At 44.5% G+C, this 15,760-nt stretch overlaps 1 protein-coding gene and 1 non-coding gene across 3 annotated transcripts in view; both read right to left on the bottom strand.

Moving 5' to 3' along the window:
- The window catches only part of NCAPG2 (non-SMC condensin II complex subunit G2), a 62,769-nt gene extending 48,047 nt beyond the window's left edge, over nt 1-14,722 (bottom strand). For both annotated transcript variants that reach the window (XM_067041725.1, XM_059074659.2), the window contains exons 1-8: nt 14,608-14,722; nt 12,214-12,333; nt 10,416-10,604; nt 9,766-9,880; nt 8,144-8,298; nt 6,386-6,520; nt 3,588-3,682; nt 1,171-1,240 (exon numbers count right to left, since the gene is read on the bottom strand). In XM_067041725.1, the coding sequence (XP_066897826.1) occupies nt 1,171-1,240; nt 3,588-3,682; nt 6,386-6,520; nt 8,144-8,298; nt 9,766-9,880; nt 10,416-10,604; nt 12,214-12,291 (837 nt within the window). In that variant the 5' untranslated portion in view covers nt 12,292-12,333; nt 14,608-14,722. The remainder of the gene's footprint in view (nt 1-1,170; nt 1,241-3,587; nt 3,683-6,385; nt 6,521-8,143; nt 8,299-9,765; nt 9,881-10,415; nt 10,605-12,213; nt 12,334-14,607) is intronic.
- LOC131763109 (U6 spliceosomal RNA) lies at nt 2,598-2,704 on the bottom strand. Its single transcript, XR_009337510.1, has one exon. It is a non-coding gene; the product is annotated as a U6 spliceosomal RNA (small nuclear RNA).
- Nucleotides 14,723-15,760: the final 1,038 nt, after the last annotated feature.

Here is a 15,760-nt window from a genome sequence, read left to right as displayed (position 1 = left end):
CAAAGCTTAAGCTGGGAAGGAGAGCAGCGTGGGCAGAAATAAACTCCAAACATCCGGTGGTTAACCTCCCCTCTCCCCACCCCCACCAGTCCAGGGCCTGCTCCCCCAGGAGGAAAGACCCCTTTATGACTTAAGAGTAAAAATGTTCCCCTCAGAAGGAAAAAAACACATCTAAGAACCTGCATGAGAAAAACATAAGGGATATCAGACAAAGACACTTTCTTTTGATTTTTTTCCCAAAGAGCCTGTGAATGTTTAATCGTGACTGTGAATTGCACAGCCAGAAGGTAGGTGCTATAGTCATTAAAGGCTAGCTGTCTTCAAACACAGTCTTTAAATTCTCAAATGATGTTGCTGAAGAGGCAGCCTGAGGGTCCCGAGGAGCACTGGCCAGAAGAGACAGAACGCAAGCTACAGACACAACCCTAAACTTTCTAGAGGCCACATCACAAACGGAAAAAGAAAAAGGTAAACTTGTTTTAATACTATAGTTTGATTAGCCCAATATATCCAACGCACCATCATTTCAACATGCAATCAATATTCTTTTTTTTTTTTTTTTGTGGTACGCGGGCCTCTCTCACTGTTGCGGCCTCTCCCGTTGCGGAGCACAGGCTCCGGACGCGCAGGCTCAGCGGCCACGGCTCACGGGCCCAGCTGCTCCGCGGCACGTGGGATCTTCCCGGACCGGGGCACGAACCCGCGTCCCCTGCATCGGCAGGCGGATTCTCAACCACTGCGCCACCAGGGAAGCCCCAATATTCTTTTTAAAATAACCATGGGATATTTTACATTCTTCTTTTTCCACACTGTCTTCCAAGTCTGGTGAGTTTCTTACATTTACAGCCCATCTCAGTTTGGACTGGCCACGTTTCAGAGGCCCGGCAGCCACATGCGGCTGGGCACTACAGGTCTAGAGCTGCCAAAACGCCTGGGGCAGAAGTCTTGATTCTGCTCAAAATACACGCACAGTGAGTCCCGGGCACCTTGAGGCTGTGCTCGGGAACGGACGTGACCCTGTGTGCGCGTGGAGGACACTCACCGTGGGCTGCAGCGTGACAGACAAGCATCGGCACAGGTTTCAAATGGCCCTACTTACGGTAGCTACTTATTCAGTAACCAGAACACAATAAAAACGTGTTAACATTTCATAAGACGAAAAGGAAATACCTCTAATATTTTCCCTGAAGCCTTTTTCCAAGCTCTGAAATAAACTTCTGCAATGTGTACCATCAAAGATCTAAAAGAAAAAAATCAAAATATTTTAATGCAAGTCAGAAGAATTATATTTTTAATGTATATCATTTCAGGAACTCTCCTCTCCTAGGGAAGAAGAAACTGCTTTGGACTAGGGCTTTGCAAAGCAGAGATATGTTATCCACCTGCAGCAGAAAGTAGAAAACAAAAGTCCGGAGAAGGAGGACTGAAATGTCAAACCATTTCTTCCTTCTCAGTCAGGCTTCCCCAGAACTTTACTATTTCCTATAAAACTATGACACATAGCCCAGAACCAAATTCTTAAGTAAAAGACCTTTAAATATAAGTACACTTTTTGAATTGAAGTCATTTTGGACTTTTCGGACTAATTCGCTTAGGTACAGGGAGCCATAAAATACCAGGGCTGACTTAAATCATAATTAGGAAAATCTGCAGGTTCAACCCAAATATTCTGCAAATGAAGGAAAAGGAGAAAGCATTCTAGTAAACAATCAGAGATCCGAATCACATCCCAGCTCAATACTTACATTGACATAACCAGGCCCACCTCAAGAGTTTGAGGATTCGGTATTTCTTTTTTTTTTTTTTTTAGATTCCATATATAAGTGTTAGCATACGGTATTTGTTTTTCTCCTCTCTGACTTACTTCACTCTGTATGACAGTCTCTAGGTCCATCCACCTCACTACAAATAACTCAATTTTGTTTCTTTTTATGGCTGAGTAATATTCCATTGTATATATGTGCCACATCTTCTTTATCCATTTATCTGTCGATGGACACTTAGCTTGCGTCCATGTCCTGGCTATTGTAAATAGAGCTGCAATGAACATTGTGGTACATGACTCTATTTGAATGATGGTTTTCTCAGGGTATATGCCCAGTAGTGGCATTGCTGGGTTGTATGGTAGTTCTATTTGTAGTTTTTTAAGGAACCTCCATACTGTTCTCCATAGCGGCTGTATCAATTTACATTCCCATCAATAGTGCAAGAGGGTTCCCTTTTCTCCACACCCTGTCCAGCATTTATTGTTTGTAGATTTTTTTTTTTTTTTTTTTTTTGCAGTACACGGGCCTCTCACTGTTGTGGCCTCTCCCGTTGCGGAACACAGGCTCCGGACTCGCAGGCTCAGCGGCCATGGCTCACGGGCCCAACCGCTCCGCGGCACGTGGGATCTTCCCAGACCTGGGCACGAACCTGCATCCCTAGCATTGGCAGGCGGACTCTCAACCACTGCGCCACCAGGGAAGCCCTGTAGATTTTTTGATGATGGCCATTCTGACTGGTGTGAGGTGATAAACTCACTGTAGTTTTGATGTGCATTTCTCTAATGATTACTGTTGTTGAGCATCCTTTCATGTGTTTGTTGGCAATCTGTAAAAAATATGGAACACTTCACGAATTTGGGTGTCATCCTTGCACAGGGGCCATGCTAATCTTCTCTGTATCGTTCCAATTTTAGTATATGTGCTGCCAAAGCAAACACAAGGATTCGGTTTTAAAATGCAGCCTCGGGCTTCCCTGGTGGTGCAGTGGTTAAGAATCTGCCTGCCAGTGCAGGGGACACCGGTTTGAGCCCTGGTCCGAGAAGATCCCACATGCCGCGGAGCAAATAAGCCCATGCACCACAACTACTGAGCCTGTGCTCTAGAGCCCGAGAGCCACAACTACTGAGCTTGTGTGCCACAACTACTGAAGCCCATGTGCCTAGAGCCCCTGCTCCGCAACAAGAGAAGCCACCGCAACGAGAAGCCCACGCACCACAAAGAAGAGTAGCCCCCGCTCGCCGCAACTAGAGAAAGCCCATGTGCAGCAAAAGACCCAATGCAGCCAATAATTAATTAATTAGAAATGAATAATAAATAAATAAATAAAATGCAGCCTCCTTCAGCCCCGGAGCAGATCGAGCACTTGGCCGTGAATCCAGCAGACAGCGCCCAGTGTTGTCAGGGCCCAGGGGCTGGGAGCCCGGGCAAGAGCATCTTCCCAGCCCCTCCCCAGGGCTCTTCCCGCCCAGCACAGAGCTCAGTCCACAGGAAATCGCACGGCGCACATTACGTCCAAAGGTATCAGAAGTGCTAGTGACACGGGCTTTACTATGATTGAAGCTGAAATTTAACTGGTAAATAATTGGACTATGTAAAGAACTACCACAAAGTCAAATCTTAATTTCAGTGTCACTACGGGAAAAAAATGGTTTCCTATAGCAAGGAAAAAAAATATCCAGTGATACAACAGTACATAATAAGTAACAGTTTAAGAGATAATTTTTAAAGCTTCTAATACATTAATATAATTTAAAAGTCAGGTCACATAGAAGCTTTCAAAACCACACTAAGCACAAAATATTAATTACCCTTAATACTTACTTTTGTAATCCCTGTAACTGGTTTTTAATGGTCCCATGGATCATTTTAATGAAATTTATGTTCCAGTTGAAGAGAGAACTAAGAAATCTTCTCCCCTATAAATTAAAAAAAGAGAATAGAATGTTAAAATTGCAACCAAAGAAAAAGTTCCCAGGAACCAAAAAACAAACGTTCTTTGAAAGTGTAGTAACACTAAGGTTTGCCACACCCAACAAGGAAGCGTCCGTACTTCTAAGTTAGAATGCACACACTGAAGCTGCGCTCGGCACAGTGCTCGGGTGGCAGTGCCGCGTGGGGACGGCGGCGGGAGCCGAGAGGGACTGAGCTGGGCAGCAGCAGGTGGGAGGCTCCCCGTGGAGGGCGGGCCGCAGGCGCCTCTGAGCTACTCCTGTCCGACCACACGGTGACCCAGAGAGCGACCCGACAGCCCAGCAGGCAAGCTAAACGGTGCATCAGCGCTTCACTCTGGCTCTGTCCTGATGTCTCCACAACCGAAAATCAAAGAATGCTTGAAATTTAGCATCTTGGGGTAGGAATGGAACTGAACGTCACTTCATTTCATCTTTTATAAAAGACAAAACCGAGGGCTTGTGAAGTTAAGAGGCTAAGTATTTGCCAAGGTAGAATTTTCAAATACATATAGTCCCCAAATATTTTATGTAGTTATAAATGTCATACATATACCATGTAATATTAATTTTTATGCATACTACTAGATTACACATGTGAACCTAAAAAGAAAGATTATATTTACTCTCTCCGGGGGTAATAAAATACATCTGCCCAGAGTTTCCCTGTGCAGGGCACCATCACCTCACTGCTCACCAGCACACCAGTGTCTGGAGTCCTACAGACGCACAACACACTCTGATACAAAAGGCAGGGTCACCATGCTTGCAACAGGTAAGTTTTTTAAAAAGTATTTACTGGGACTTCCCTGGTGGTCCAGTGGCTAGGACTCTGTGCTCCCAATGCAGGGGGCCCAGGTTCAATCCCTGGTCGGGGAACTAGATCCCACATGCATGCCGCAACTAAAGATCCCACATGTGGCAATGAAGATCCCGCCTGTGGAAACTACGACCCAATGCAGCCAAATAAATTTAAAAAAAAAAAAAAAAAGTATTTACTGTAAGTAACTTGCCAGTAGAGTATAGAAGAGATTTACTGTTTACCAAGAATGACTGGAAACTGACATGACCAAATTAATGACTGATTAGGAAACTAAGTTTCAATATCTTAAATTCAAAAGAGCACATGAATTTAAAAAAGGAGAGAGCTTTAAGACACACACGTGTATATTTATGTCTACACCTGCACATATGTATGTGTGAGACAAGCACGCTTCATCCACTGCTATGTATAAGTCAATATAAATAAAGTTTATTTATCTGAATCCACTCTTAACGTCTTTACTCTCCCAAATTTCACACCCACCCTGGGATACTCAGGGCAGAGGCCATGCATCCAGCGTCTTCCCAACAATGATGATGGGAGAGTAGCAAGAGCACAGTCAGGGCACTTCCTGTCCTGCAGGCACTAAAAGCTCTATGAATGGCCTCGTGTGCCGCTCAAGGGAATCCTGCGGGAGGGCACCTGCTGTTCCTATTCTACAGAAAGAAATACTGAGATTCAAAGGAGTGTGATCAAGGTCACCACCTACTCAGTGGACAAACAGGGGTCTGAACACAGCCTTTCTGACCCCGAGAGCTGAAGGTCTTGGCCAGTGTGACCAGTCATCCGGTACAGCCCTTTAACCTCGCCAGCAGAGACTGTGCGTGGGGAGTGGGCAAACTGGGTCAAATCCTTCGCTCCCCTGGCCAGCTAGGAGGGTGAAACCTTGAGCGAACTCTTCATTTAGGCCCTCCCCTCCTCTGGGAGGTCCTTCCCCACACATCCTTGCGGGGGGTGACAACTGCCTCCTTTTGCCTCCAATCAGGTCTGCCAGGCCACAGTAATCAGAAGAAGGCTCCATTCTATAATTTTAAAAATGTGCTTTGCATCCCCGGCATGGAAATACAGTCGATCTACAACAACTACAGAAAACTTCTAAGACAACAGACTAACTTGTCCAAGAGAACCAGACAAGCCACTCTGCAATTTTTAATCCTCTGGTAGCCACATTAATAAAAGTAAAAAAGATTAGATTAACTTTAATAATATATTTACGTAGTCCAATATACCCAAAATATCATTTAAATATGCAATAAACATATAAAAATTATTAGTGGGATATTTAACATTCTTTTCCTGTATTAAGTTTCAAATTCGTGTGTACTTTTCACTCAAGGCCACAACTGGACTGGCCATATTTCACGAGCTTGCTCAATAGCCACATGTGGGAGTCACCACCAGTGGACAATGTAGCACTGGGCCGGAATTCTCTCTTTGGATTTATTGGATGGGTAGGAAAAAGAAACCAAGAATACTGTGTGATGATGGGTTTGAGTTATATGCCAATTAACCTGGAATTAGGGCAGAGGGTCAGATCCATGCGGAAGTGCTTGCTCAACCTATTTTTACTCATTTTTAATTTAAAATGCAATCATGGTTCCCCCAGGATTCACACAGCCACCTGTTACCTTCTGATTTAATGATGAAATACGCAAGGACTTGAAAAACGTTTGCTTAACACTGCCATGCAATAAAAATGAATTGCAAAAAATACAATAGCTCTTGATAGTTAAGCTGACTCTTTTATTAATACACTGAGCATGATGCAAACAGCAAACACATGAACATAAGAAAAGCTTCCATTAAAAAGCAGTTCACAAACACACCAAAAAAGAACAAACATTTACCTCTTCTTTTCTGATGTAATTAACATTTATGAAGCACTCAAGCAGCATGTCTTTAATTTCTCTACTTTCCTCCAAATCGTAATCAAAGCAATATAAAGCCTGATGGATACTCCAGAGCCGACAGATGTCTGCACCCTGGGAATGACATGAAAAGAAAAACGTCTGAGTTTTTCTTTTATAAACGGTAAGGTCGCATTTCAAAATAACTATGAGGCTATTTATATCATCAAAAAAAGAAATAATGACAAGAGAAAACATCTTAAAATTTGCAAATGGAGCTCTAGAGAACATTTTCTTAAAACCTAGGCAAAAGCAAGCAGAGGTGCTGATAGACAGTGCTGTTCACCAGTTCTGTGCGACGAGGAGGAGTCTATGCTGACCGGTGTGGAGCATCAGCCACGCCAGACTATGGAGCAACTGACATGGGACTGGTGCCACCGAGGAAACAAATCTTTAACTGTCTTAACTTGAAATGTAAATGGTCCTGTGTGGCTAGCGGCTACTGTGGTAAAGGCACAGGTGTAGAACATAAGGAAGACGTTAAATAGAGTCTTGATTTAAAAGCTGAACAAAAAGGGCAGTGAAAAATGGATTTTAAAAAGGCAAACCAATGATGGCTTAAGGCTAAGTTCTGACACAAACCAGGATTTTTTTTTTTTTTTTGTGGTACGCGGGCCTCTCACTGCTGTGGCCTCTCCCGTTGCGGAGCACAGGCTCCGGACGCGCAGGCGCAGCGGCCACGGCTCACAGGCCCAGCCGCTCCGCGGCATGTGGGACCTTCCCGGACCGGGGCACGAACCCGTGTCCCCTGCATCGGCAGGCGGACTCTCAACCACTGCACCACCAGAGAAGTCCAAACGAGGATTTTTCAAATCACTCCTATGGCCAGCAGAGAAAGTCAGAGCACTAGCTGAGGACATAGCCAAAAAGATTCTTTTCTGCCATAAAACTGACTGCTCCTGGGAGGCCACAGTGAGACGGACTCTCCCATGGGTGGTAAGAACGTGACCAGCTGGGAGCTTTATAGAAAGCTGTTGGCAATTGCGTACCAAGAGCTCCAAGTTCAAAGCCACTGACCTACAAATTTCACTTTGTAGGTGCCTTTGTAGGAAGCTGTGACAAGTAAGTAAAGATGTGAGGCGGGCGGTCAAAGAGAAATCCCCAAAGATCCCTAGAATCACAAGGGTCACCTTGGCTGTGGGATTATGGACGATTTCTCTCTTCCTCATTTTCCCTCTTCTTCATTTGCCCAATTTTCTAAGATGAACATAAGTACCTGCCGTTGTTTGATCAGGGAAAAATACTGCTCTTTTTCTGGATTTCTGAATTGTATACCAAAGACTGAAGGATGAGAAACAGCCCAAGTTACACCCAACCCTCACCATGCCCTCCATGGCCCCGCTGAAGCTTCCTCAGGCCTCCACAGCCCCACACTGGCTACCCTCCTGCCCAGCGCCCCCTCGGGTCTGCAGGCCCTCCCTGACCACCCCACCCCCTCTGTCCTTCCCTGAGCGATCCCCACCAGGGGACAGCCTCTCAAAGGCCACATGCCGAGGAAGGCGGGGAGGAAGCCTGCGTACGACCACGCGTGGAGCCTCTGCCCATGCTCGACTGCCCGCCTCTGAACACCCTCCAGGGCAAAACCCTAACTGAAGCCACTGGGCCAGGCCTCTCGCAAGCAAGCACAATTACTGACTGGTATAAACACCTGCACTTTCAAGTAAAACACGCAGCATGTACTTTAGAAAGCAAACACACTGTTTTCGTCTTGAGACTTCTCCTCAGCAGCATGACGAAAGCAGTCTTCCCCATGTCCTCCTTGGCAGGCAGGCCTCTCTCCCACCACATCACACACAGATCCTGGATGGAGCCCTGGAGCTCTCGTTCAGACTCAGGTAGCGCATACAAAATACCTACGATGGAGCAGTCATTGCGCGATGAGTAAAGTGAACCAGTGTTAGTCCATATTCAACCGTGTAGAGCACTATGACTTAAAAGCTTTGCCAAGCAAATATTAGTTTATGTTTAACTGGCCAAAGATTTGTACACATTATTTATGGGAAACAAATGGTGTTAATTAAAAAATTGTCTTCCACTGTTGTAAAAGCAGACCCAATAGAACCGAGAATTTTAGAGCTGGAAGACCCAGAGAGGGCCTATTGTCCAAACTCCTAATCTACCAGAGGCAGACACTGGGCTCCAAATCTGAGCGTAGAGACACCCAGGGCAACACTCAGCAGTAGAGCAAGGCCCCGCCTAGTAACCAGCAACACACTACAACCATCCCTCAGTCTGTTGGCCTCAAGTTCTGGCTCACTGGTGAAAAACAGTAAAAGCAACTATTATAATGAATACAAAAGCTACAGTACTGTTATTAACAGAAGAGCTCAAGAGCTAATTTTAAATACTGATAATGTGCTCATAACTGTAATCCACAGACATCCGAATGCCATTACTCTGAGGTAGAATTCCTGAATTAATGGGGATTGATGCACAATACTAGCGCTCATCCTTTTATTAAGCATGTAGGGAGACTGAAGATAAGCTGGTGGTAACACCCACAAGCATTTGGGAGCTACTTTCATACTGATTAGGGTAACTTCTTAATAAGACACATTATTTCAACACAAGAATTCTTAATAAAACAGCATACTAAACAGATACATAAACCAAGTGGCGCTGAGAATCTGTCACATGGAACTTATCAGATTCACACAGTGGAAGTGAGGGTACTTGGGATATTTTTCTTAAAGAACATTACTAAAAGTTACTTTTGCATCTTTTATATCTATAATTTTACACATATAATATTACAAAATCAGATCTTCTCATTAATTCAGACTAGTGTTCCCACTAAATTAATAACTACAGTTTTATAGTTTAGTTAAAATTTGAAAAGTACTATGATATAAATATTACTATAGTAAAACTTCCCTAAGAGTCAACAATTATTCCTCAGGTCATGTTCATAATATACTTAAAGAAAAACATGCAATGTCACAAATGCTGGGCTAACTTGAAATGTCGCAGTAATCGCTAGCTGAGAAATTTATCATCAGACTGCTTCCCCTTTATCAGCTCTTATCCTTGGTCCTGAAGGTCAAATAAGACATCTCTAAAAGCCCCTAAACAGCAGTCAGTTGCTCAGTAACGCACATTTTCACCATGTGAAACATTTATATGTGGCTTACGTTAAATAATTACTCAGGATAGCCCCTAAAAGAATGCTCTTTTGCTCATTTTTTTTTAGCTGAAGTACAAGAGCTTGACTGCAAAGTTCTGCTTCTCCACTGCTGAGGGCTCCCTTGTACCACTAAGGTGTCTAAGTGTCACTCAGACACCACTCATACACACGCCACACTGTAGCTAAGTCAACTTACCATTTAATATAACAGCACACTCCAGTAAGGCTTCATAATTCTCACTTTCATTTATAACAGACACAGAAGCAAGAATCACAGATGTAATTGCATGAATTATTTCTATGTTTTTTTTCTATAAATGAAAAAAAAATCAGAGTACAAGTAAATTAAAATCAACTTAAAGTTTAATTTTTAAACGTAAAAGAAAATCAAGCCATATTTGACACTTATTCTAAAAAAGTGAATTAAAGCTGAACACAAGTCAGCAGTCTGAAACAGCAACACTGAATACTAGATTAATGGTGCTAGGATCAGAAAAGGGTATAGCTACATTAAACAGCCTTCGGATATTCTTGACTTCTACCTTTAAATTTTTAAATTCAATTATACACAAAACACATTTTTTTTTTTTTTTTTCTAGTATGAGGACCTCTCACTGTTGTGGCCTCTCTCGTTGCGGAGCATAGGCTCCGGACGTGCAGGCTCAACGGCCATGGCTCACGGGCCCAGCCGCTCCGCGGCACGTGGGATCTTCCCGGACCGGGGCACGAACCCGTGTCCCCTGCATCGGCAGGCGGACGCTCAACCACTGCGCCACCAGGGAAGCCCCAAAACAATTATTTTTTAACAAAGAAAAAGGAAATTGATTTTTGAAAGACCAGTGCTACCATTTTTGACCCCTGCTCTGTTTCCATACTGCCTTCACTGGGGGCTTCCACTGGTTGCCACCCGTCCACCGGGCTCTCCACCAACACATCTGTTAATAACTTCCTGAGTCTTTGCCATAGCTCTTCTTTCTGTTTCCTTGACAATTCATCTAGCAATTCACTTAAGTTGAAAGGGTCAGAAGCATCTTTCTGCAAAATAAATAGCAACAGTTACACTCCAAATACAAATAATTAGTTCTATCCTTGGGGAAAACTTTATGCACTAACTTAGTTACAAGTTCAAGAGTTTGGCTGTAGGTTTCAAAGTCCATTCTTAAAAGGGAAAAGTAAAGGGGTTATCAGACAGAAAGTAGCAGATTCCTCCTCCCCCTAGTCAGTCCTGCTAAACTAATCTTCACCCACTTAGCAAAAACCCTCCCTGAAATGAATCCATCCCGATGTCCACCATCTCCACGTCTATAATTAGGTTACAAAAGTATGCTGTAGCTAAAGTAATAGCAAAAGCAACAACGATCATAACGCATCCACGCCAAGGACTGCATGCTAAGTTTCTGGTCTCCAACCTAACTCGGGCCATGACTTTGTCCCTGAATCCAATCTGGTAAAATCTGAGCACCAAAATAGCAACAGTAAGGGATAATAACCCTTTGAATAAGATAAGAATCAATGAGGCCATACTGATAATAGCAACGAATAAATACAGAAGCAATATGGGACTGGGAAATCACAATTTTGTAGCTATCATAGTAATAATCGATTCAGGCAAGAATCATCAACTACTGCTACCCAGTGAGGAGCTCATAACACCACTTATGTACGCTGTTCTTCCAAAACGCATAAACAAACTTAACCACATCATCAAACAAGGGTAAAGGAAGGACAGACCACAGAACTGCTGCCTGCACTTCTCAAGACCATCAGTCATGAAAAGGGATGCTGTGAAACTCTCTGGATTAAAGAGACCATTAAGTCAGACAGCGGAGCACAGAGCATGACACGGGACTGGGCAAAAAGACCTGCAAACACCCTGCAGGTGACAGTCCAGCTCCCTCTTTGAAGGTTTTACTGTGACTCTACAGGACAGTGTCTATGTTCTAGGAAAACCCAGGGAAATACTGAGGGATAATGAGACATGGCCTGCAACTGACTCTCCAATGATGCAAAAAGAATACGAGAAGACTAAGAACGCTGGAGAGGAGGGGCAGGTGGGAACTAGCAGGGCTCCTCACTAGGCAGGGGGCAGGGCAGCCCCCCAGGGCCCTCCAAGGCCACTTCTCCATCCTAATCCCACCAGCCACCTCTCTCAGGACGCTCACCAGAGCTGCTCAAGGGGCTCTGTCTTTCCCTTTTGTCCACAATTCTCCCCCCCAGTCTCCACGCAGCCCATTCAGATCCCTGATAAAACTACCCTGTCCCTCCCCAGGCTTGTCCCAGCTTAGCCCTTACCCTGCTGTAGTTTCACGCCTGAATCCACCACAACCCGGGAGACAACCAAGGACAAAAAGGATGTCTTCCTCACTGTGCCACGCACGTAGCAAGAGGTCAATAAAGACTTAAGTAATTAGAAGCACACTGCGTTACACCACTTAGCATCCTTACAGCAACCCTCTTCAAAGAAAGGAGGGAATACCATCTGGGAGTAGTTGCCCATCAGCAGGTCTATTTGAGTATAGTTTTGTGTTACTTTTTTAAATAAACCTCGGTCCCTACGGATTCACTGAGATGACTATATTTCATTTGTGAATATAATGATTTTAGGAAAATGTCTTACATTAACAGTCACAAACATAAAACTTACATCAAGTTGAATGAATTGCAAAAATTCTCCAATCAGCTCCTTAGACACTGCTTGTACAAATGTCTCACGTTTTTCCATGGCAGATCAAACTGTTTTTCATATGGCATTTATTCTGTAACCCTAGTAAAAAACACAATCATATTGAAACTTGCGTTCGCAAATATACCTCTTCCTACAAGATGTAATTTGGTACATTAGTTAGTATCCAAAACTGCAAGAAAATCCCTGTACCACCTATGATAGACAGTTTCTAACAATATTCTGACATAAACAAGTTATAATATCTAAAAAATAACTTCCCTACCAAGGGAGAAAGGGGAGGGAGGGATAAACTGGGAGACTTGGATTGATATAGACACACTACTATGTATAAAACGGATAACTAATAAGAACCTACTATATAGCACAAGGAACTCTACTCAGTACTCTGTAATGATCTATATGGGAAAAGAATCTAAAAAAGAGTGGACATATGTATATGTATAATTGATTCACTTTGCTGTACAGCAGAAACTAACCCAACATTGTAAATCAACTATACTGCAATAAAAATTAATTAAAAAAAAAAAACTTCCATATTTTCTCTACTGAGAATAGTATCAGCATAACAGCATGTTTCTTTCGAATGTTAACGAAGTTATCAGCTAAGGAAAGAGAGCCCCAACAGCTCTAGGAGGCTCCCCTCCTCCCCCTTTCAGCACCTTCGCAGCATGCTCCTTCGGGTCTGAGTCAGCGCAGAGCAGACCAAGCCCAGCTGCCAAATCCTGAAGACTCTCCCTTCCTGGAGCACCTCCTCCGTCAAGAAAATCCCTGTTGCAGGCACACTGTTATGCAGAGCATGGCCCGGGGTCACCTGGGAGCTTGTTAGGGTGCGCATCAGGAGCTCTCGACACAGCGCACTCCTGCCCACCCCTGCGGGGCCGGAGCTCAGGGACTGTGTGCAACCTGCCTCCCTGCCCGTGTTTCCCCTAACGAATCCTATTTTCCATTCACACCACCTAGTGCTAGCAGTCCCCGGTTTGAAAGACATCAGCCCAATGAAGTAAAAGCAAAACGATGGAACATACACGTATGTAACAGGACGCTCACTTTAAAAATAAGTGAAAACCTCCTGCAGTCATAAGGAGAGCAATATGGAAAATTATTGGTACCAACGGCAATAATTATGGGGATAGAGTCATCTTAAATACAGAACCCCAAGATCTTAGCATTTAAATTAAACCAACAAGGATAGAAAATAACTTCTCCACATAAGTACCACTGAAGTGTGGCAACCGCATCCCTCAACTCAGATGCCTGAGCTATGAGCATAACTTGCGACTGGCTAAGCGGGCAGGAGGGCCACCAGCAAAAAGCCTGATGAGTGATAATGGCTAGTACCAACTCAGGAGTTTAAATAAACAATATTCCAAAAAGGTGCAAACAACTGCAGGGAATCATATACCTTAAACTGGGGACCGTCCTTGATTTTTTGTGATTCTGCTAACTTTTCTGCTGTGCTCTATTTCCAAGTATAATTCCTGGCATGTTGGTCTTAACCACAGTAACCCACGGCCACTAGACTACCAGACTTATTGTCACACTCCCCACTGTCTCTCTGACTGTAGTTCTTCAAGGGTTACTAATTTCTTCCCTTACGCGCCATCTCTTTCTCTCTCAAAGTGACGCGCTACTATGTGCACAAGACCTCACCCTTCCAGCCAGAGCTACCTTCTAGGTGAGAGATCACCCCACCATGCAGCGACCGTCCCATGGCACTGTGCTCTCCACACAGGAGGGCTGGCACTGAATTAAGATGAGCATTAAAAAGACATCCCTGTCACACTGTCACCATGGAAAACCCTCGTCACCTGGAGCAAACCATTCATCTCAGACGTAGGAGAGATACTTGAGGACAGGTTTCCCACAGCACGGAGGCTCAGGGAACTGATCTCTGAGGTCAGTCCCAGGTCCAGGGCTCAGGGGGTCCTGTGTGGGGTCAGTCGCGGGTCCTGTCCGGTGTCAGCCCTCGGTCCAGGGCTCGGGGGCTCCTGTCTGGGGTCAGTCCCAGGTCCAGGGCTCGGGGGGTCCTGTCTGGGGTCAGTCCTAGGTCCAGGGCTCAGAGGGTCCCATACGGGGTCAGTTCCCAGCCCAGGCTGGGGGTCCTGTCCGCTGTCAGCCCCAGGGCCAGGTTGCATATCCCCTAAATTCAGTCCTGGAGGGAAAGCGCAGAGCGTGGCGCGCTCCTGGCCCCGGTGCCCACCTCCTCGGCCACCTCAAGAGCCGCCAGCCGGGCCGCGGGCTCAGATCACGGCCCATGCGGAGGCTGCTGTGCTAGGGGCCCGACCTGCCCGACCCCGCTGTTTCCCGGTCCCTTGCCCCAAGCCCTTCGCAGGCCGGCACCGCAGCGCTCACCTCGTCCCCGGGACCCGCAGTTTCCCGCGTTCGGACCAGATTCAAACCCGCCCGCCGGCGCCCTCGACGCGCTCCGCCCGCCCGCGCGTCACCACACGCCGCTCTCGCGAGAACTGGAAGCGTCTGGGCGGGGCCTCCGGAGGGCGCGCGCCCCCGCCTCCCAGTCCGCGCCCGAGCCCCGCCCCGACCGTAGCCCCTCCCCCAAGGCCCACCACTCCCGGGCCCGGGCCCGGGCCCCGCCTCTTACACGCGAGCTCGGATCCGGACATTTTTTAGTCTGACATCAAAATTTGTCTTGCCTTAAATGAGTGAAATGGATGCAATCTCTGACATAAAGAGTGACTCAAAATAAAACTGTGACATCATCCTTTATATATATCAAGTGACGTCTGAATTCTCTAGCAATTGGACGAGTGTTCGTGAACGCATATGTCAATTCCACGTTTCCCACATAATTCTGTCCTAACGTAGTATCTACTTTTGCTACGCAGCTTCTATGGACCATGTCTCCAGCAAATATATATATAAATAAATATATATACGTATATACAGATACATATTTAATATCTCGTGACCAAAATGCTCTAGATTCACACTTTTTTAAATTAGGGATACAAATAGATCAAAGCCATATAAACTGATTATAAATTTGATATGTACTTATCAAATATAAAACTAAAATTTTGTTGAAACACACCTCTTAATGCTATGGTTAAGACTATTTTTTCAATCAATTTATGTTTCTAATAATATTCTATTCTGATTTTTTATGTTTATAGATGTAAATACTGAGAAATCTTATTCACACCAAAAACAGACAGAAATGAAAAAAAATTAATAGCAATGTACCCTATTCCTTGAATGTATTTTAATAAAATGCCAAAAATCACATACTGATCTATCATCAATTTCTTTGAATTTAACTTGTATCAGCTAATAACTTGATTGCGCTTTCCTTCAATTTTTGTTCAAAGACTTGGAAACCACCTGAATTTCAAAAAGAATTTTTATCCAGTCACTTAAAATCATTTCTCGGTTTCCAAAAAACCTTCAGCCAGACACATTGAATTACTATTAATTATATCAGTTACTCTTTTATTTCAAAGCACTTTTTCCAATACAATTTTTTTAAATAAAATCTTCTATTGCTTGC

This window comes from Kogia breviceps, chromosome 9, assembly GCF_026419965.1.
Source record: "Kogia breviceps isolate mKogBre1 chromosome 9, mKogBre1 haplotype 1, whole genome shotgun sequence".
NCBI lineage: Eukaryota > Metazoa > Chordata > Mammalia > Artiodactyla > Physeteridae > Kogia > Kogia breviceps.
This window is presented reverse-complemented; position numbering and strand designations above follow the sequence as displayed.